The 15,914-nt window shown below is 47.8% G+C and overlaps 3 protein-coding genes across 7 annotated transcripts; 1 reads left to right on the top strand and 2 right to left on the bottom strand.

Moving 5' to 3' along the window:
• Window positions 1-509: 509 nt before the first annotated feature.
• Window positions 510-3,275, top strand: LOC6587785 (dnaJ homolog subfamily A member 4). Its single transcript, XM_002014013.2, has 3 exons — window positions 510-567; window positions 1,432-2,563; window positions 2,648-3,275. Exons 2-3 carry the CDS (start codon window positions 1,460-1,462, stop codon window positions 2,756-2,758), a joined length of 1,215 nt encoding a protein of 404 aa, XP_002014049.1. The 5' UTR covers window positions 510-567; window positions 1,432-1,459; the 3' UTR covers window positions 2,759-3,275.
• A 936-nt stretch (window positions 3,276-4,211) lies between these two features.
• LOC6587735 (WD repeat-containing protein 36) lies at window positions 4,212-7,359 on the bottom strand. 2 transcript variants are annotated; one of them, XM_026984671.1, is made up of 4 exons: window positions 7,346-7,359; window positions 6,031-7,186; window positions 5,538-5,969; window positions 4,212-5,475 (listed from the first exon to the last, which is right to left on the bottom strand). In XM_026984671.1, the coding sequence occupies exons 2-4, from the start codon at window positions 7,172-7,174 to the stop codon at window positions 4,301-4,303; spliced, it is 2,751 nt and encodes a 916-aa protein (XP_026840472.1). In that variant the 5' UTR covers window positions 7,175-7,186; window positions 7,346-7,359; the 3' UTR covers window positions 4,212-4,300. The 2 variants fall into 2 exon arrangements, with proteins under 2 accessions (XP_026840472.1, XP_002014050.1); XM_002014014.2 differs by lacking the exon at window positions 7,346-7,359 and having other exon boundaries at window positions 6,031-7,218.
• Window positions 7,360-8,665: 1,306 nt separating this feature from the next.
• LOC6587761 (neuropeptide CCHamide-2) lies at window positions 8,666-15,032 on the bottom strand. Of its 4 annotated transcripts, none has more exons than XM_002014015.2 (4): window positions 14,919-15,032; window positions 10,804-10,884; window positions 9,198-9,424; window positions 8,666-9,130 (listed from the first exon to the last, which is right to left on the bottom strand). In XM_002014015.2, exons 2-4 carry the CDS (start codon window positions 10,877-10,879, stop codon window positions 9,023-9,025), a joined length of 411 nt encoding a protein of 136 aa, XP_002014051.1. In that variant the 5' UTR covers window positions 10,880-10,884; window positions 14,919-15,032; the 3' UTR covers window positions 8,666-9,022. The 4 variants fall into 4 exon arrangements, with proteins under 4 accessions (XP_002014051.1, XP_026849740.1, XP_026849745.1 ...); XM_026993939.1 differs by having other exon boundaries at window positions 14,804-15,032; XM_026993944.1 differs by lacking the exon at window positions 14,919-15,032 and adding an exon at window positions 12,324-12,649.
• Between the last annotated feature and the right edge of the window lie 882 nt (window positions 15,033-15,914).

Here is a 15,914-nt window from a genome sequence, read left to right on the forward strand (position 1 = left end):
ATTGATCAAACAAAATAATATAATATATTAAACAATATACCATAAACAATAAACAATATACCATATTCTGACGTCGAAATTTCAGCTTGGCGCGGAGCAGTAGTCGATAGTATCGATAGCCGTCAAAAGGTTATTGGCTCCGACGAGGTGTCTTCTACACACTTCATTCATGCTTTGACCTTTTTTGTTAAAACGTTTTTTTTTAAATAAAACGCAATAAAAAGGAGTTTATTTCAACATATCTTTTAGAAAATTGATATATTAATCGGATAAAATTATGTGTTCAGCTATAGAAGACATATTTAGCTAGTAATATTCGACGGAATATCAAAAACGAGGAATATGTAAAATATAACTTGAATTCGTCAGTATATTTACGGTATATTTTGAAAATGAGGTATGTTGAGGTATATTTCTGAGGGTCGGACGGTATATTTTATCTCACTCCAAGCGTGGCGAGCACGGAAAAAGTAGTCAGTTTTATAAATTATTGTAAAAAGTGTAATTATTAATAGCAAAAGTTAGTTTTGCTAGACACTCGAATACACGGCAGCGTTGATTTCAAAGGTAAGTGGCGAGTCTGCAAATAATTCCGTTGGTCTAATATGGCAGATTTCGTTTTGCATTCCCATTGTGTGTGTATTTGGTGGACTTCTCTGGCCTTTCCGCTTTTGTTAAGTAATCAGCGATAATTAATTTTTCGTCAGCCAACGAGATGGGCTACGAAAATTGCATTTTACACATTCTTTTGTAAAATCGATTGAACTTGTTCTTTTCGCTCTCCCATGTGCCTCGTTCATTTTCGTGCAAATTATTCTGACGCAGCGTCTTGCGCGGCACATGTTTGTACCTAGCACACACACAAAGGCCAATGGGTGTGTGTGTGTGTGTATGTTCATGTACTTAACTTTATTTAGCGAACATTTATTGGCATGGTTTTCAAGAAACAGAAAGGCAATCAATTGAAAATTGAACAAAGTAGTTTCTGCATTGCCCTTTATTCTGCTTTTCACTTTGTCCAAGTGCTGGGTGATTTTTTTCTTTCTTTCATTATCGTGCTCTTCTTTGCGGTCGCCGTTCGCAACGGCGCGGTGACCAGGGCTGCCAAACGCTGACGAAATTTTCTAGAAACTCTGGTGTGTGTATGCGTGTGTGCGCCCGTGTAGTCGTTGATGGGGCAGAAGGGCAGGGACGCAAGGTAGCGGCGTCAGCTGCTCATCGGTCGCCGACGGCATATTGAAATAGAAAAACTTCTAGAAAACGTGGACTGCGTCGCAGTTTTCGCGTACTACTGCTCGGCGTTAACCTTGAACCGGGCCTTCCGGAAGCAGCACATATGCACACACTCATCCCAGAGATATGAAGGCATCGCACCGCCCGAGGTAGAGGGAATCGTAGAACTCTATAGTAATACTTCATTTCTGCTTTCAGTTAAACAGGTTCAATATATTAATACAAGATGGTCAAGGAAACCGGATACTACGATTTGCTTGGCGTGAAGCCGAACGCAACTCCCGACGAGCTCAAGAAGGCCTACAGGAAGCTGGCACTCAAGTACCATCCCGACAAGAACCCCAATGAGGGGGAGAAGTTCAAAGCCATCTCGCAAGCCTACGAGGTGCTGTCCGACGTGGACAAGCGACAGGTGTACGATGACGGCGGCGAGGCGGCTATCAAGAAGGGCGGTGCCGACTCTGGCGACTTCCGCAACCCCATGGACTTCTTTGAGAAGTTCTTCGGAGCCGGATTCGGTGGCGGCGGCGGTGGCGGACGACGTCGCGAGCGTCGCGGCAAGGATGTGGTGCACCAGATGTCGGTGCAGCTCGACGAGCTGTACAACGGCGCCACGCGCAAGCTTCAGCTGCAGAAGAACGTGATTTGTGACAAGTGCGAGGGCCGTGGTGGAAAGAAGGGCAGCATCGAGAAGTGCGCCAACTGCCGGGGCAACGGCGTTGAGGCGCGCGTCCAACAGATTGCACCTGGCATCATGCAACACATCGAGCAGGTGTGCCGGAAGTGCTCTGGCACCGGCGAGGTCATACAGGAGAAGGATCGCTGCAAAAACTGTAACGGTCGGAAGACGGTGCGCGAGCGCAAGGTGCTGGAAGTGCACATCGAAAAGGGAATGCGTGATGGTCAGAAGATCGTATTCACAGGGGAGGGTGACCACGAACCGGATTCTCAGCCGGGTGATATCATTATACTGTTAGACGAGAAAGAGCATTCACTCTTTGCACATGCTGGCCAGGATCTCATGATGAAGATGCCGCTGCAGCTGGTAGAGGCGTTGTGCGGCTTCCAGCGCCTGGTCAAGACTCTGGACGGCCGTGATCTGGTCGTGGCCACGCAGCCCGGTGAAGTTATTCGCCACGAATCGACCAAATGCATCGCGGAGGAGGGCATGCCCATATTTAAGAATCCAATGGAGAAAGGAATGCTAATCATTCAATTCGAGGTGATTTTCCCCGACGTGATCAACCCGTCTGTGGTACCGACGCTCAAGCAATGCCTGCCACCGGCCCCAGAGATCAGCATTCCATTCGAAGCAGAGCAGACTGTTTTGGTAAGTAGATAATATAAAGTGAAACAGCTATCTCCCTTCGAATCTTGCTGATATCATTTGTTTCTTACGTGATGCCCCAAACAGGAGGACTTTGATCCCAAGCAACGCCGCCAGCAACACCAGCGCATGGCCTATGACGAGGACGATGGCGGCTATCAGGATGGCCCCCGAGTCCAACAGTGCACATCAAGCTAAGCGGTTATACATACTTACTAGTACCCCAGACACACCCCAAGCCCAACAAATCCATACGGCGTGCCAGCGCTGTACCCACACTGTAGCACACTGAGCTTGCAATGGCCGAAGACCAGCCACACAGACCCAGTTGCGTGTTGCATTGTACTACTCCAAACACCACACTCTACACTACACTACACAACAAGAAACCAACCAATCCAGAAACTAAAGTTATTTCATCTGTCCACGAGATATGCAAAGCTACGATAACGATATTTAAATCAATGGAAACTTATCAGATGTGCACTATGGCTATAACGCGTGGTTGTTCGAAAACTAACCAGAATATATCTTCTCAATACGTTTATGTTGAGTTAAGATTGTTGTCTATGAACCCCAAACTGAAACTGAAAACGCTAACAACAAATCAGTCGCCACTAGAACCGTATCTAAGAAACAACGTCTAGCAACAAGTTTAAGTTATTTAATTCCAGCATAAATAAAAGCGTTAGTTTAAACGGATATAACAAATAAATAATTAATTCACAATTTCAACTCAATCCGGTGTACTAGTCGACTCTTTCTTCCAAAGGTCGTGTCGCCATTTGCCTCCAGTCTGCTGCAGCTATCTCTCATTCAGTTATCGCTGCACCGTCATCCAAAGCATGATTCACACGCCCCTAATCAAATATACTAAATATGGCATAATATTATAATAATTATGTTCCGGTGAATTCCGTTTCAAACCCGCACAGCGTCATGGCAAATCCAAAGGGTGTAGCCAGTCTGGTCGGGTGACCTGTGTAGGCCTTAGGTCCTCATGGGTCTCCTTGTTTTCGATGAACAAAAATGCATTGGAGATGGAACGTAGGATGGAGGAGGTTTGGGCTGCGTTTCTGCCTGGCTTCGTCTTAGTGCTGCATGGGCCTTTTGATGATGCAGTTATTGTAAATACACCTTTCATTTCAAAAAGAAAAATGTTTGCCGTATTTCAATATTGGACTTGAGCGCTTTTCCGTATGGCTTCCATAAGTCCAAATTGGTTTGTGTAGGCTTTTATATGGGAGAAGCATGTGTTTAATCCACAGTTGGATTTCTATGCCATAGCTATGGACTATGTTACTCTTCTCGTGCTCACCGGTGCCACTTCTCGTCGTCTTGGCAAAGTCCTATATAAGACACACAGAATACACACTTAGTTGCCAACCTATGCATAGGCCAGTACATCTCTTTCGACTTTATATTTAGTTCATGGCTTCTAATCATGAGACGTATTTATCCTCCAAGTGAGTTTTTTTTCAAATGTGAGGCCAAGATATTTTATCAAATCTGCTATCAGGACTTGATTACCATTTAGGCTTACAGAATGACAGTTTCCTAAAAACATCCAGTTGCTTCTAAAGAATTTCCGAAGCATGGGTAGGATTTTGCCCAGACAGCATGTCGTCCGCTTTTACGAAACTAGGAAGGCTTCGTCGTTTTGTGTCAATTTATTTACAGCGTAAATGGATGAAAAAACTACAATTACGAGTAGATGGGGGTATGGGGGGAGACTATTCACTAGTTCGCAAAGTTACGTAGGGCGGCCACCACGCCGGTTCCGTAGGTCAGCTTACTTTCGACTCTATCCCAGGCCTGCTCCTGTACCCGCGAAACAGTGCGCAGTGCTCGGACCAGGTCAGGGGACTCCGTCAGGGTGAGGCCGTGTGAACGAAGAAAGACACTCAGGTAGGATTGGGCCAGTTCAAAGTTGAGGTTGGTGCTGAACATGAACTCGATGAGCTTGAGGAACTGCACCATAGCCAGAAGGGTTCCGCCGGCCTCCGGATGCAGCGATTTGATCTCAAAGTCGACCATCGAGGGACCCAGCTGGGTTATGTGAGTCACGGCGGGATTGAAATCGCTGCTGGTGGCAGTTTCCTCCAGCAACTGGCCGAAAGTGGTTAGATTGTTGAGTGTGGAGGCTTGTAAGATGCGCGAGCTGTCCTTGTCTGAGGCCGAATTGGTCACATCGAAGCGCATTTCTAGGCCAGACACAGTGGGCAGGAAGAAAGGCGCCTGCTTCGGTGCCTTGGGTGGGGCCTTGGGCTTGTTGCGCTGCTTAATAAGCTCCAGATCAAGAAGGTTTTGCCAGCGTGAGGCAGCCAGGCCCGATAAGGTGATTAACTCGGGTGCCAACTGCTTTGGTGTCTCGTATTGGGCATCGATCGTCTCGCCCAGTTCTTCGTCGTCCCCATCGATTTCCAGCTCCTTCATGCCATCCTCCAGATCCATGGCATCGCAAACGTTTGTGGGCAGTCCGACATATGGGGCTGGTTCATGTGGGTCAATGGAACGCAAGGAAATCTGATTGAACAGCGTCTTGTTGGCCCAAAGGTAGATGCCCAGGAGATTGACGTGAGCCGTGGCCAGAAAGTCACCATTGGGAGACATGCTCAGCGATACGCAAGGCCGCTCGACACGGAAGTGGTCAATCATGTACGAGGAGGGTATGTCCCACACCTTGATTGTGGAGTCCATTGCCGCTGTGATCAGCCAACGGCTGTCCGGACTAAAGGTTAGATCGTTCAGTTTGGCTGTGTGGCCCACAAACTTTCGCACAATCACCCGCGTGTGCATGTCAATGACGTACACCTTGAAGGTGTCCAGTCCAATGGCCAGCATCGAGCTCTCTCTGTGCTGTCGCATTATCGATATACCATCTGCCAAGCGCAATATGGCCAGGGGCTTGTCAACTGCAGAACGAAGAAAACTTATTAAAATAATTGAATCATTCTCCGAGTGCAGGGGTCATTACCCTTTCCCTTGAAGGGCCAGAACTTGAGCAGCCCCTCAGAGCAGCCAGAAATCACGCACTGATTGAGATTGTCGCTGGCCAATCCGCGCACGGCCTTCTCGTGAGCCGGCGCTCCGTAGCTGGCGCGATGCAGTCCCGACTGGATGTTGAAGCGCTCGATGTCGCCACTGCTGTATCCAATGATCACAAAGTTGCCGCAGTGCGTCAGGACAATGCACGTGGTCTCGCTCTGGAAGTTGACGCGATTCTTGTTTTGGAATTGCTTCGGCACCAGGCGGTGCTCGCCCATGCGGCTCTTGTCGAACGTCCATGTGGTGGTCTGTATGATGCCCGCATGGATGGCGGCTATGTTGTCCCACTCCTTCTCGCGCGCCGTGTCCGAGGTGAACTCCAGAATCGGCGGCATGCTAAACTTGTCGAACTGAAAGCGATCTGCAAAAGGAAATCGTTTCGTGAGAAACTTTGAATGCTTTAAAGGATCATTCTGACTCACTCTTATACTTGGTGGCCTTTGGGTTGTAGGAGGCCCTGCCCATACTCTTGTTCAGAGACTCGGAGAGGGTGGAAAAGACCCGCAAAGTGCTGTCCTCGCCGGAGGAGAGTATGGAGACGCCGGAGCTGCCGTGATAACGTATGCAAAGCGGTGGCTTGGTGTGCCCCTCACGAATGCGCAACTGGCGTGCGCCACCGTCAGGCATGTCGAAGACAAAGAGCTTCATGGAGTTGTCAGGGGAGGTGGTGAACACGACCGGCTCGCTGGGAAAGCAGATGGCCGTGGTGATCTCCTTCTCATGCGCCTGCAGTTGGCCAGCCAGCTTGCGCTCTTCCAGATTCCAGAAGGCCATGTAACCGTTTCTGCAGGCTGACACCAGAATAGGAGGACCGTCCGTGCGGAAGGCTAGACTGGTGACCACGCCCCAGTCCTGCTTAAAGGCCATGAGCACCTCGTCGAACTTCAGATTCAGCACAATGATGGCGCCATCGCCATGCCCCACAGCCACCACGTCCAGTGCTGGCGCCGGCTCGATGCAAGTCACGCGGCTCTCGTGGTGGTTGAAGGTGCACACAATGCTGTTTTTCTTGATGTTTAGGATTTTGATCTGGCCCTGGCGGGAGCCGAGCACTATCTTGTTAATGTATGTGGGCGGATGAGCTACAGCCGTAACCTGGAACTCCTCCACCTTGAACGGAACCTCCAGATACACATCCTCGGTGAAAATGTTCCACACTTTCAGCACGTTTTCGTGGTCCACGGCAATCAGATTCGAGCCGAAGGGCAGCAGAAGGTGCACATCCCGGTTGTGGCCACGATAGACATGGCGTATGTGCTTGCCAGCCCGCCAGGCGTAAATGCACTTGTTGCTCGCCGTGTACGTGTGCAGCCTGTCGGTTGCCAGGGCCGTAATGTCGTCCGGGTGCAGGCCACTCACATGGAGAAGGCGGAAGTGGCTGGCAGTGTACACCTGGAACGAGCGCCCGATGCAGGTGATCACCAGCGTGTCTCTGCGGCGCTGGACGTACCGCGTCACTGCGGGTACATGGTTGCTCACATAGCCCAGGGCTCGGTTGCGGCGAAAGATTTTGCTGCTCTCCTTGAACACGGCCCGTGGCTCCGACTCATTATTATCCTCTGTCATTCTGTGTATTTACTTTTTTTTGCAGTTTTACTTATTAAACAACATGCCGCGACGAAGCACGTGCAGTAAATATACGAAATATACCGTAAATATACTGACGAATTCAAGTTCATATTCCTCGATTTTAATATTCCGTGGAATATTATTAGCTAGATAAAACTTTTGACATACCCACATAAATTTTTCCGATTATTACATCGGTTTCCTACAAGACTGGTTAACTGTTAAATACTCATCATTATTGGATTGTTTAAAAAATAAGGTTTAAACAAAACCGATAAACAACAATTTCCACTAATTTAATTTAATTACATAGTAACTACACACTAACTACATAGTTGTTACATATTAACTACATATTCATGTAATTACCAAAGGCGACACCTGAAGGGGTACGTTTCCATGGAAGTGCCAGTGCGAAAAACCTCCGTTATCCACTTTTTGACATGACTTTTTTCCGACATTTTTTAAAAAATTGAGATTTTGATGGCAAACGATCAGGAATGTGGCCTGGGACATGGCTCTAAGTGGCATTTCTACACGGTTTGTACATTGGTGCATTGGACAAGAGGGTGAGTCCATAACGCGTCTTAAAATATACTGGAAAATACTATGAAAAGTATTAACGCGTCTTAAAATATACTGGAAAATACTATGAAAAGTATAAAAATTGCGTGGTGTGGCAAGAAAATAAGAAAATCCGATAAGGTATACGGTCCGGTCCGACCCTCAGAAATATACCAAAATATACCGTCTTATTTTAAAAACATACCATAAATATACTGACGAACTCAAGTTGTCTTATACATATACCTCGATTTTGATATTCCGTGGAATGTTACTAGCTATCTAGATCTTTTAGCCATGCCCACATCATTTTGTCCGATTGATGAATCAATTTTGAACTTGACTGGCTTATTTTAAATACTTCCTTTTATTGGATTTCTATGTACCGTTGAAATGAAAAACATGAAAAGTATATTGTACACTGCGCAACACAAAATTTACATATCATAAACTAAGTGGGCTCATGGCACAAAGCTGGCTGCTACAAGCGCACTGGCGGCGAAAGAATCAAGTTTAAATTTTGTTTTTCACCAACATGCATACATTTGGTCCAGCAAACAGTAAAATAAAAACCAGCTACCAATTCCATTTTGTTGCTTCTCTAGCACATTAGCTTATTTATTTAACCACTTTTATCATTATAAATAGAAACTCTTGTGAACATTTTATAGGTTGCATTGTCGTAATATAACATTTATACACTTATAACGATTAATGATTAATGATTAACATACATATACAATGTACCTTACACGGCCTTCCGCTGCCACATGGAGCTCCAAGCATTGATGGTGCCGTGTGCCTTTGGAATCCGTATAGGTGATATATAAAGTAAAATTACAACTACATATAGTCTTTCGCTTTCCTCGATAATAAACATAAATAGTGTGCGTGTATGCATAAAGATATTGAAACACGATGTAATTGAATTGTATCGGTTTTATTCATCTCTCGACTCCTCCATATTTTTTTGTGCACTGAAATCCTTACCAGCCCCTAAAAATTTCAGTTATTTTTCATGCGCTCTAAGAGTTGAAGCAGAAACATTTGCTGCGCTATTTGTAGACATTTATCAAACATTCTATACATTTTGCGGAAGTATGTAAATAACACTCATAGTAATTGGTAATGTCATAATGTTGGAGGTGTTGGTTGTGGCTCTTCTTAATGGTTTTGTCACTTTTGCTGTCGGTGCAGTTTGTGTTGGTGTTGTACTCCATTGGATCGGGTGTTACTGATGCTGATGCTTGTAGTGCTTGTAGTTCGTGTGGTCAGTGGTTCTTAGTTCAACGCATTCATCGGCACATCGCGGTTGAACAACTCTCCGGAGTTGGTCAGGGGATAGTCGAGTTCGCTCAGATGTGGGGCCGGTCGGCGTGGACGGTTAAACTGCAAGAGGGGAGCCGATTAGCCGTTAGTCAAGCCGAAGCCGGCGGAAGCCCTGGCCCACACCTACCCATGACTTCATGATTTTGTACAGCGCCTGACGGGCGGGGTAGTCATCAAACTCGCCCTCGGGCAGGGCCTGCGCCTGTTCGTTTGGCGCCAGCATGGGCAGCAGGCCATTCGGACGCACATACTCCTGCTCAGCCGCAGACTCGCCCGCTCCGGCTCCTGTGCCGGAGCTCAGGGAGCGCTTGCCGTGGCCCCCATAGCACACATGGCCGTAGGCCTGGCATCCCTCTGTAAGAGTGGGAGGGTGAAGATCGAAAATTAATTATCCATCGGTAGGTGACCAAGAAATTGCAAACGCTTCTAGCGGGCCACCTAATCGATTTCAGCGCACAAAAATCCTGGGACCCCCTTCGCCGATCCTAGGCCCGACCCCGACCCCGACCCCGACCCCGAACACGGGCTGAGGCACGACCTGTGCGTGTGCACTCCCCAAAGGAACGCACCACACACAAACTTTGTACCATTACGAGTATGTGGGTCGGGCAGATAGACTGCCGCTCTGACAGCCGAAATCTTTAATCGCTCTCCAATGCTCGGGAGAGACATCTTGTGATAACCATTTGACCCCGCCCGTTCCGCCGGGCGTCTGGCAGTGAGCGAATAAACTTTTGGCTGCCTGCTATTTTTGAATTTCCGCCCACACTGGCAAACATAAATTTCCCCTCTGCCCTCGAGGGAGTTGTCCTTGACATTAGCACAGCGCCGAAGAGATTGTGGGGCTGGGTAGCACGGACTCTTCGTGGTCTCTGACTGAATGCAAATATGGCTTGATTTTTAGGGTATCTTTCACATCGACGATGTGTGGATTTCTCTTGTCCCACAATGTTTTGCTTGTATTCACTTTGGGAGCCTGCCAACAGCCTACTCGTAAATGCTATTTCAAAGGCAATCAAATCGAAAAGTTTCGGTAATTGATGCGAACTGGGATTCAGATGATCATCCAATTATGTACAGACATACGCATATCCCAGAGGCAGCACAAATGCCGCTCTATAATCGAGAATATTCAATCAAAAGTGAACAGTCAAGTAATCCGGGAATATTCGAGGATACAGACGGACCACAGAAATGCAGGGAAACGGAAATTGCAGACCCGTGTTGCTCGTGCTCTAAGTTTAGGTTATCATTGCTATTTAATTTTGATTCAATATTATATTCAAAACCCGTTCTAGCGCTATCCTTGCTCTCCCCTTGACTCCTCGTGAGTCTTGTGCGTTGGTCCCCATTGCATTCTCGTGAATGATGCTCGTTATACGACATGACTTCTGTGGCCTTTGGGGGCACCATAGAGGAGTCAGGAAATGGAAATTGCACACCTTACAGCCCCACTGGCCCAGCTCCGCACTTGCCGTTCCCGCAGCTGCATAAACAAAGACTCCGGGGTCCCTGTCAATGGCTGTCGCTAGAGGGAGGAGAAGGGCTGTCGGGTGCCGTTTGTTTGTCTTGCATTAAACTGCAACAATTGATGCTGCCAAGGAGGGGCCTGGGTATGTGGCATGTCACACATTTATGGCTTTGTTTTTCGCTCTTAAATTGAATGCGATATTCATGCGAAACGACTGTTGCCGCAGCGTCCCATTTAAACTATGGATGATGCGGCTACTCACTTTTCGCCTGGCTCTGTTGAGCGGCCAGGACCACGGTGCAGATGACAACCAGCAGCAGCGAAATGGTGGATTTCATGATAGCTGTAATAGAGAGAAAGGGGAAGAGTTAGAGAGCTGGAGAGCGGAGGATGGGCACCTGTTGAGGACGGTGCCTGGATTTGACAGAGCGCGGCCCCGGAGGGTGTGCTACACTAATTAGGAAATCCGTGCACACGACGGGAAAGAGTCAGAAGTCACACAAATCGCACAAGTCAGCATGCATTTAGGGAGCTAATCCTGGGCCGCAAAACTTTTTGAACTATGATTTATGTAACGCCCCCACACACACCCACACACACCCACACACTCGCACACAAAGACAATTAACTTGAGGGCAAAGTGGCAAACGTGGAACCTCGGCAAATGTTTGTTTATTACGTGCTTTGAATTCCCAGAACATCCAAGATATTCAAAGATGAAAGATAAACTCATTTAATTTGCCGAGACCTGCATGAATCCTCTCTTAGTGTGTGTGTTTTTTTTTTTTTTATATTCATATACTTATTTATTTGCTCTATAATATTTACAATTTATATTTATCGGACAAGAGTGTGTTGGGACTAGGGGCCCCGCGGACTGCGGTACTGCCGCAAAGCATTGCTTCGCAGTGGCGTGGACTCCTACTCCGTCTGCTCCTTCCGCCTTCTCTCCAAGGACCTAAGCGTGCGCATCACGCTAGAGGCGAACTCCGCGGCCGCATCCCACACCTTCGGGTCTGCCAGCATCAGCGGCACCAGAGTCTCGGTGCTGACCCTAGACCCTGCTACTGTCTCCAATGTCTGACGCTCGAGGTCAAACCTGTGGCAGTCGAAGAGGACGTGGCGAGCGTCCTCCTCTATGCCTGTGCCACACTCGGGGCACCAGTCCTCTGTCTCGTGGCCGAAGCGCTTGAGGTAGCCGCGGAAGCAGCCATGTCCGCTCAGTGCCTGGGTAAGGTAGAAATCCACCTGGCCGTGCTTCCTTTCAACCCAGCATGCTATGCTTGGGATGAGGGTGTGGGTCCATCGGCCTTTGGGTGAGTGGTCCCATCGAGTCTGCCATCTGTCTATGCTGGTCCTTCTGGCGGCGTCCTTAATTTCTGCTTTGGAGCGTGCCTCGGCTGCACTGTCCGTCATGGCATCATGGATCTCCTTCCTCTCCCTTATCAGCTCCCTGAGCGGGACTTGCCCGGCAATGACTAACGCGGCTTCGTCTGAGATGGTCCGGAACGAGCACGCGATCCTAATGGCGCACAGTCTGTACGTTGCCTCTACTCCTCGCATGTGTGTGTGTGCGTGTGTGTGTGTGGGCCTAAGACTGAAATTAAAATTTGATTCCAGATGATGCCGATGCCGATGCCGATGCGGATGTTTGATGGGTTTTACAGCCCACATCAATCATGCGGCAAGTGTGCGTAATTAAGTTTATTGAGAACCGAACCAGGTCGCGTGTCACACTCGGATGCGACTGCAGTCCCGCTCCAGAACGGGGAATTCACTAACCTTAACTGATTGTACACGTAACTCCCTTTGTTTTCCCTGCTAACAGGTTGCCGTTGCCTTGATAAACCCTGTTTATCAGCAGCACTGGCACTCACTGGCACTCACTGGCAGTTCGCGCACACTTGGTTTGAGCTTATTTTCAAATTTTATTCGCCTGCCCTGCCTCGGCCTACAATCTAGGTTCGATAGATGGATGGGTTCTATAATCACAGACACGACCGCGGTTGGGGCGGATGTTTTTGCCAGAGTCACTTGATCTGGGACCCTCGAATGCGACTGTTCTCAGCACCGCGCCACCATCAGCCGAATTCTTGAGCACGATTTCACATTTTCAAGCACCCGCCAGCGACTGAGGCCGATCCGCCGACTCGCCCCGATCTATATGCCACATTGAAAGCCCAGCCCGGCCCGGCCCGGCCTGGCTGATAACTGATAAGCCGCGATCTACCCGGTAATCTCCGCGCAATCCGTGTCACGCGTGCTCCTTCCAGCTACCACCCCCACTCCCATTTCCACTCCCACTCGTAGTCGCAGTCGCGCCCCATTAATATTTCCATTCCTGTCGTCTGCCGGGCTATTTCGAGGAGCTGTTCGGGCTAAATTTATGGTCGGCCGATAAGTGATTATTAATATGTGGAGTGCTACTGTAGAGTGCAGGAAAAATCAACACCCACACCCACGCCAGCGCCAGCGCCTGCGAAAACAATAACAGTATTCTCATTACATAAACAACATGATTACCGGCGGAGGGCGCTGGACGACGGTTTATCAATTTTCCCAGCTATTTAGTCATCATAATGATGCCTTAATGAGATGGTGCTGACAGAGCCACTGTCACTAATACCCGTTCGTGCGGCTTCAGGGCATCGTAAATCACATTTGGAAAACTTTCCACAGGTGCTGCCGAGCTGTGGCTAGATATGGGTGTACCAATAGATCCCCCTCGGTCCAATCCCAATCCCAATCCCAATCAACATCTGCCAATGCAAAGTTCACGAACACCCGTTCGATCGGTTTCCGTGTGAAATTTTCTAATCGCCAGCTGATAATCCGAACAGAACAAAGCAAAACGATGCTAGATGCTAACCAGGTCAGCCTACAGAAGCGTGCCTTTGGCATGGATTGGATGGAGTTGCGGACAGTTGTACTGGGATCGATTTAAAGATAAAAAGATCCACATTCACCCAGGTGTTGAACTATTTTTAATTATAGCTACGTAGTCTTTGAGTCACAGCTTTCTGTGGTCTGTCTACACCACGTTTAAAGTGGTGTACCAAAGAGGGGAAGTACCAGTTTTGAGGTGGAAGTTTCGATTAACTAAAGAATTTAAATACTAATTGGGGATCCTATGTAAGATCATCATCGTTTCTGTGAACATTTGCTATATTTAATAAGGAAACGAAACCAAACTCTTCGTTTTTAATTGCCTTTTCTTTAAGATCTGCTAAGAGGAAGCAATGAAGAACTGAACTTTTTCAGAGAACTGTTTAAATGAAGCCATTTGGAGGATAATAACCGATGGTTTCTTTTCTTTAAAAGCTTTGATTTGGAGTCATTCTCCAATTATGTCTTTGTTCAAAAACTGTATTAACTTTTGATTGAATAGATATCCAAATTCAAAATATATAATATAATATTCTTAATGTTAACATGCTTCTTTGAATTTTAGAAATCTTAGAATTAAATTAAGTTTAGAGCAAATTACCATCTGTTTAAGACTTAACCTCATTAAGCATTAGAAGCTTGAATGAAACTAAAACCGGAAATATTATTCAAGACATGATTATCTGAATCCTATCTGTTAGATGTCAATGTCTAAATAGCATTTAGAATGCTTCTGCACGTGGAATTCCCATAACAGCTCCGACTATAAATCACAGTAAGTAAACCAATTAAGTAGCGAGCAAAACTCGGGAAAGTCAAGGAAAGTCCCCAAATCAAGTTAAAGTTACACAGCAAGTCGGGCCTGAATATACCTACTGCCTGTCTTTCTGTCTAGTATCTGCCTGCCTGACTGCTCATACACTGCTATGCATGATTTATGCAGTTGGCCCGGGCTGATGGAGCTGCTGGCTTTCAGTAGGAGCTCTCAACTTGGTCCTGGGTAAATGAGTGATTTGATAGCGTTTTCTAGTTTCAACTTTGGCAGAAAGTGCGTCCGGCCCGCGGCAGTTTGGACCGGGAGTGGGGTCGGGAGTGGGAGGGGTGCATTATGAAAAATAAATCAAAGCGGATTATCGTCGGACAGGGTCGGAGTGTGGGTGTGGGCTGCAATTATGAGCTTTAATCTAATTTAATTCAATTAAATTGAACAAATAAACAAAAAGCCAAGCACACGCCCCGCCGCAGGGCAGAGGCAAATTAGTTGGTCCTGGCAAACGACCGACAATTAAAGCAAACAAAGTATCTCGGCAGTAATCGGAGCAGCTTATCTTATGGATTCGACAGGCACCTTCGGGGGGGGGGGGGGCGCTACTCACCAAGTGTTTTTAATGAGTATAAGTTGCGAGAAATTTTCGAATAATTTTCTTTGGTTCAACACAAACTTTTCACTTGTTTGCCCTTAGATTAGATTCGCGACGATGGAACACCTACATTCACTTCACTGGCCAAAACGACTGACTTTCTCGTCCTCCTTGGGCTGGGGTCCTCTCAGGATGGTTCTTCTCGACGGGATCTCGGCGCTGTGTGTGTGGCTCGACTGCAGTCCGGAGTTCTTGTGATGCCGCCGGACGCAGACGGCCCTGCTTTATACTGCAAGACGGGGCCCTGTCTGTGTGTGCGTGGGTGCGAGCGTGTGTGTGGTCTACCGCGTGCCAGCCAATCAGAAGCGACCGGAAAGCCGAGTGGCACACGAAGTGCTTGCTGGCAGCGGGCGCCTTGATGTATGCAATGGCACTTTGGTCGTTTCGAATGCCATCGGAGGGAGGGGTGGGCGCTCGTAAATGCGTGGGAGCTGTAATGCGGTGGTTGGGTAGGCTATCCAAAGAGCATTTCCTTTGAGGCATGGCCAGGGCAGGGCGGGGCAGGGAAAAGAGTGGAAGAGGGCTGTGCCGGGGAACGTCAAATTAGCAACGCGCTCAGATTTATTTGCTCGGCAATACCTGGTCCTCTGCCATCGCAGAACAGCCAATGCCACAGCCAAAGCGAGCGCGTCACTTCAACAGATATGAATACATGAATGAATGAATCCATTTTGCACCTGTTTGCCACTTTCCGCCTGCTGACGCAGATGCCACAGTGCCGTGGGCCCAGTCAGAGTGCACTGCGAACCTTACCCCCCAGATGATGCCCCAGTATATGTTCACGTGGTGTCGAAAGCGCTGGCCATTTAATTAGTTTAGTGCCCCACATTTGATCGATTCACTTGAGGTGCTTTTGAATTTTCCCCTAGCTCAGCATTTGGTGTAAAGGAAATCTCACTTGCATATCAACAGCGGCCGCAAATTGATTTGCTAATGACTTGTTTACAACAATTACCCGACTCCGCGATAGCCTCCCACCACCAGTCCCCCATCTGCTGTAATCTATCCGTCGAACGCTCCTCCCTGTTGCTGCCCAGCCCCAGCAGCACTGCCGATTCCAGGAGCC

This window comes from Drosophila persimilis, unplaced genomic scaffold (genome assembly GCF_003286085.1).
Source record: "Drosophila persimilis strain 14011-0111.01,24,50 unplaced genomic scaffold, DperRS2 tig00000000-arrow-pilon, whole genome shotgun sequence".
Classification (NCBI taxonomy): domain Eukaryota; kingdom Metazoa; phylum Arthropoda; class Insecta; order Diptera; family Drosophilidae; genus Drosophila; species Drosophila persimilis.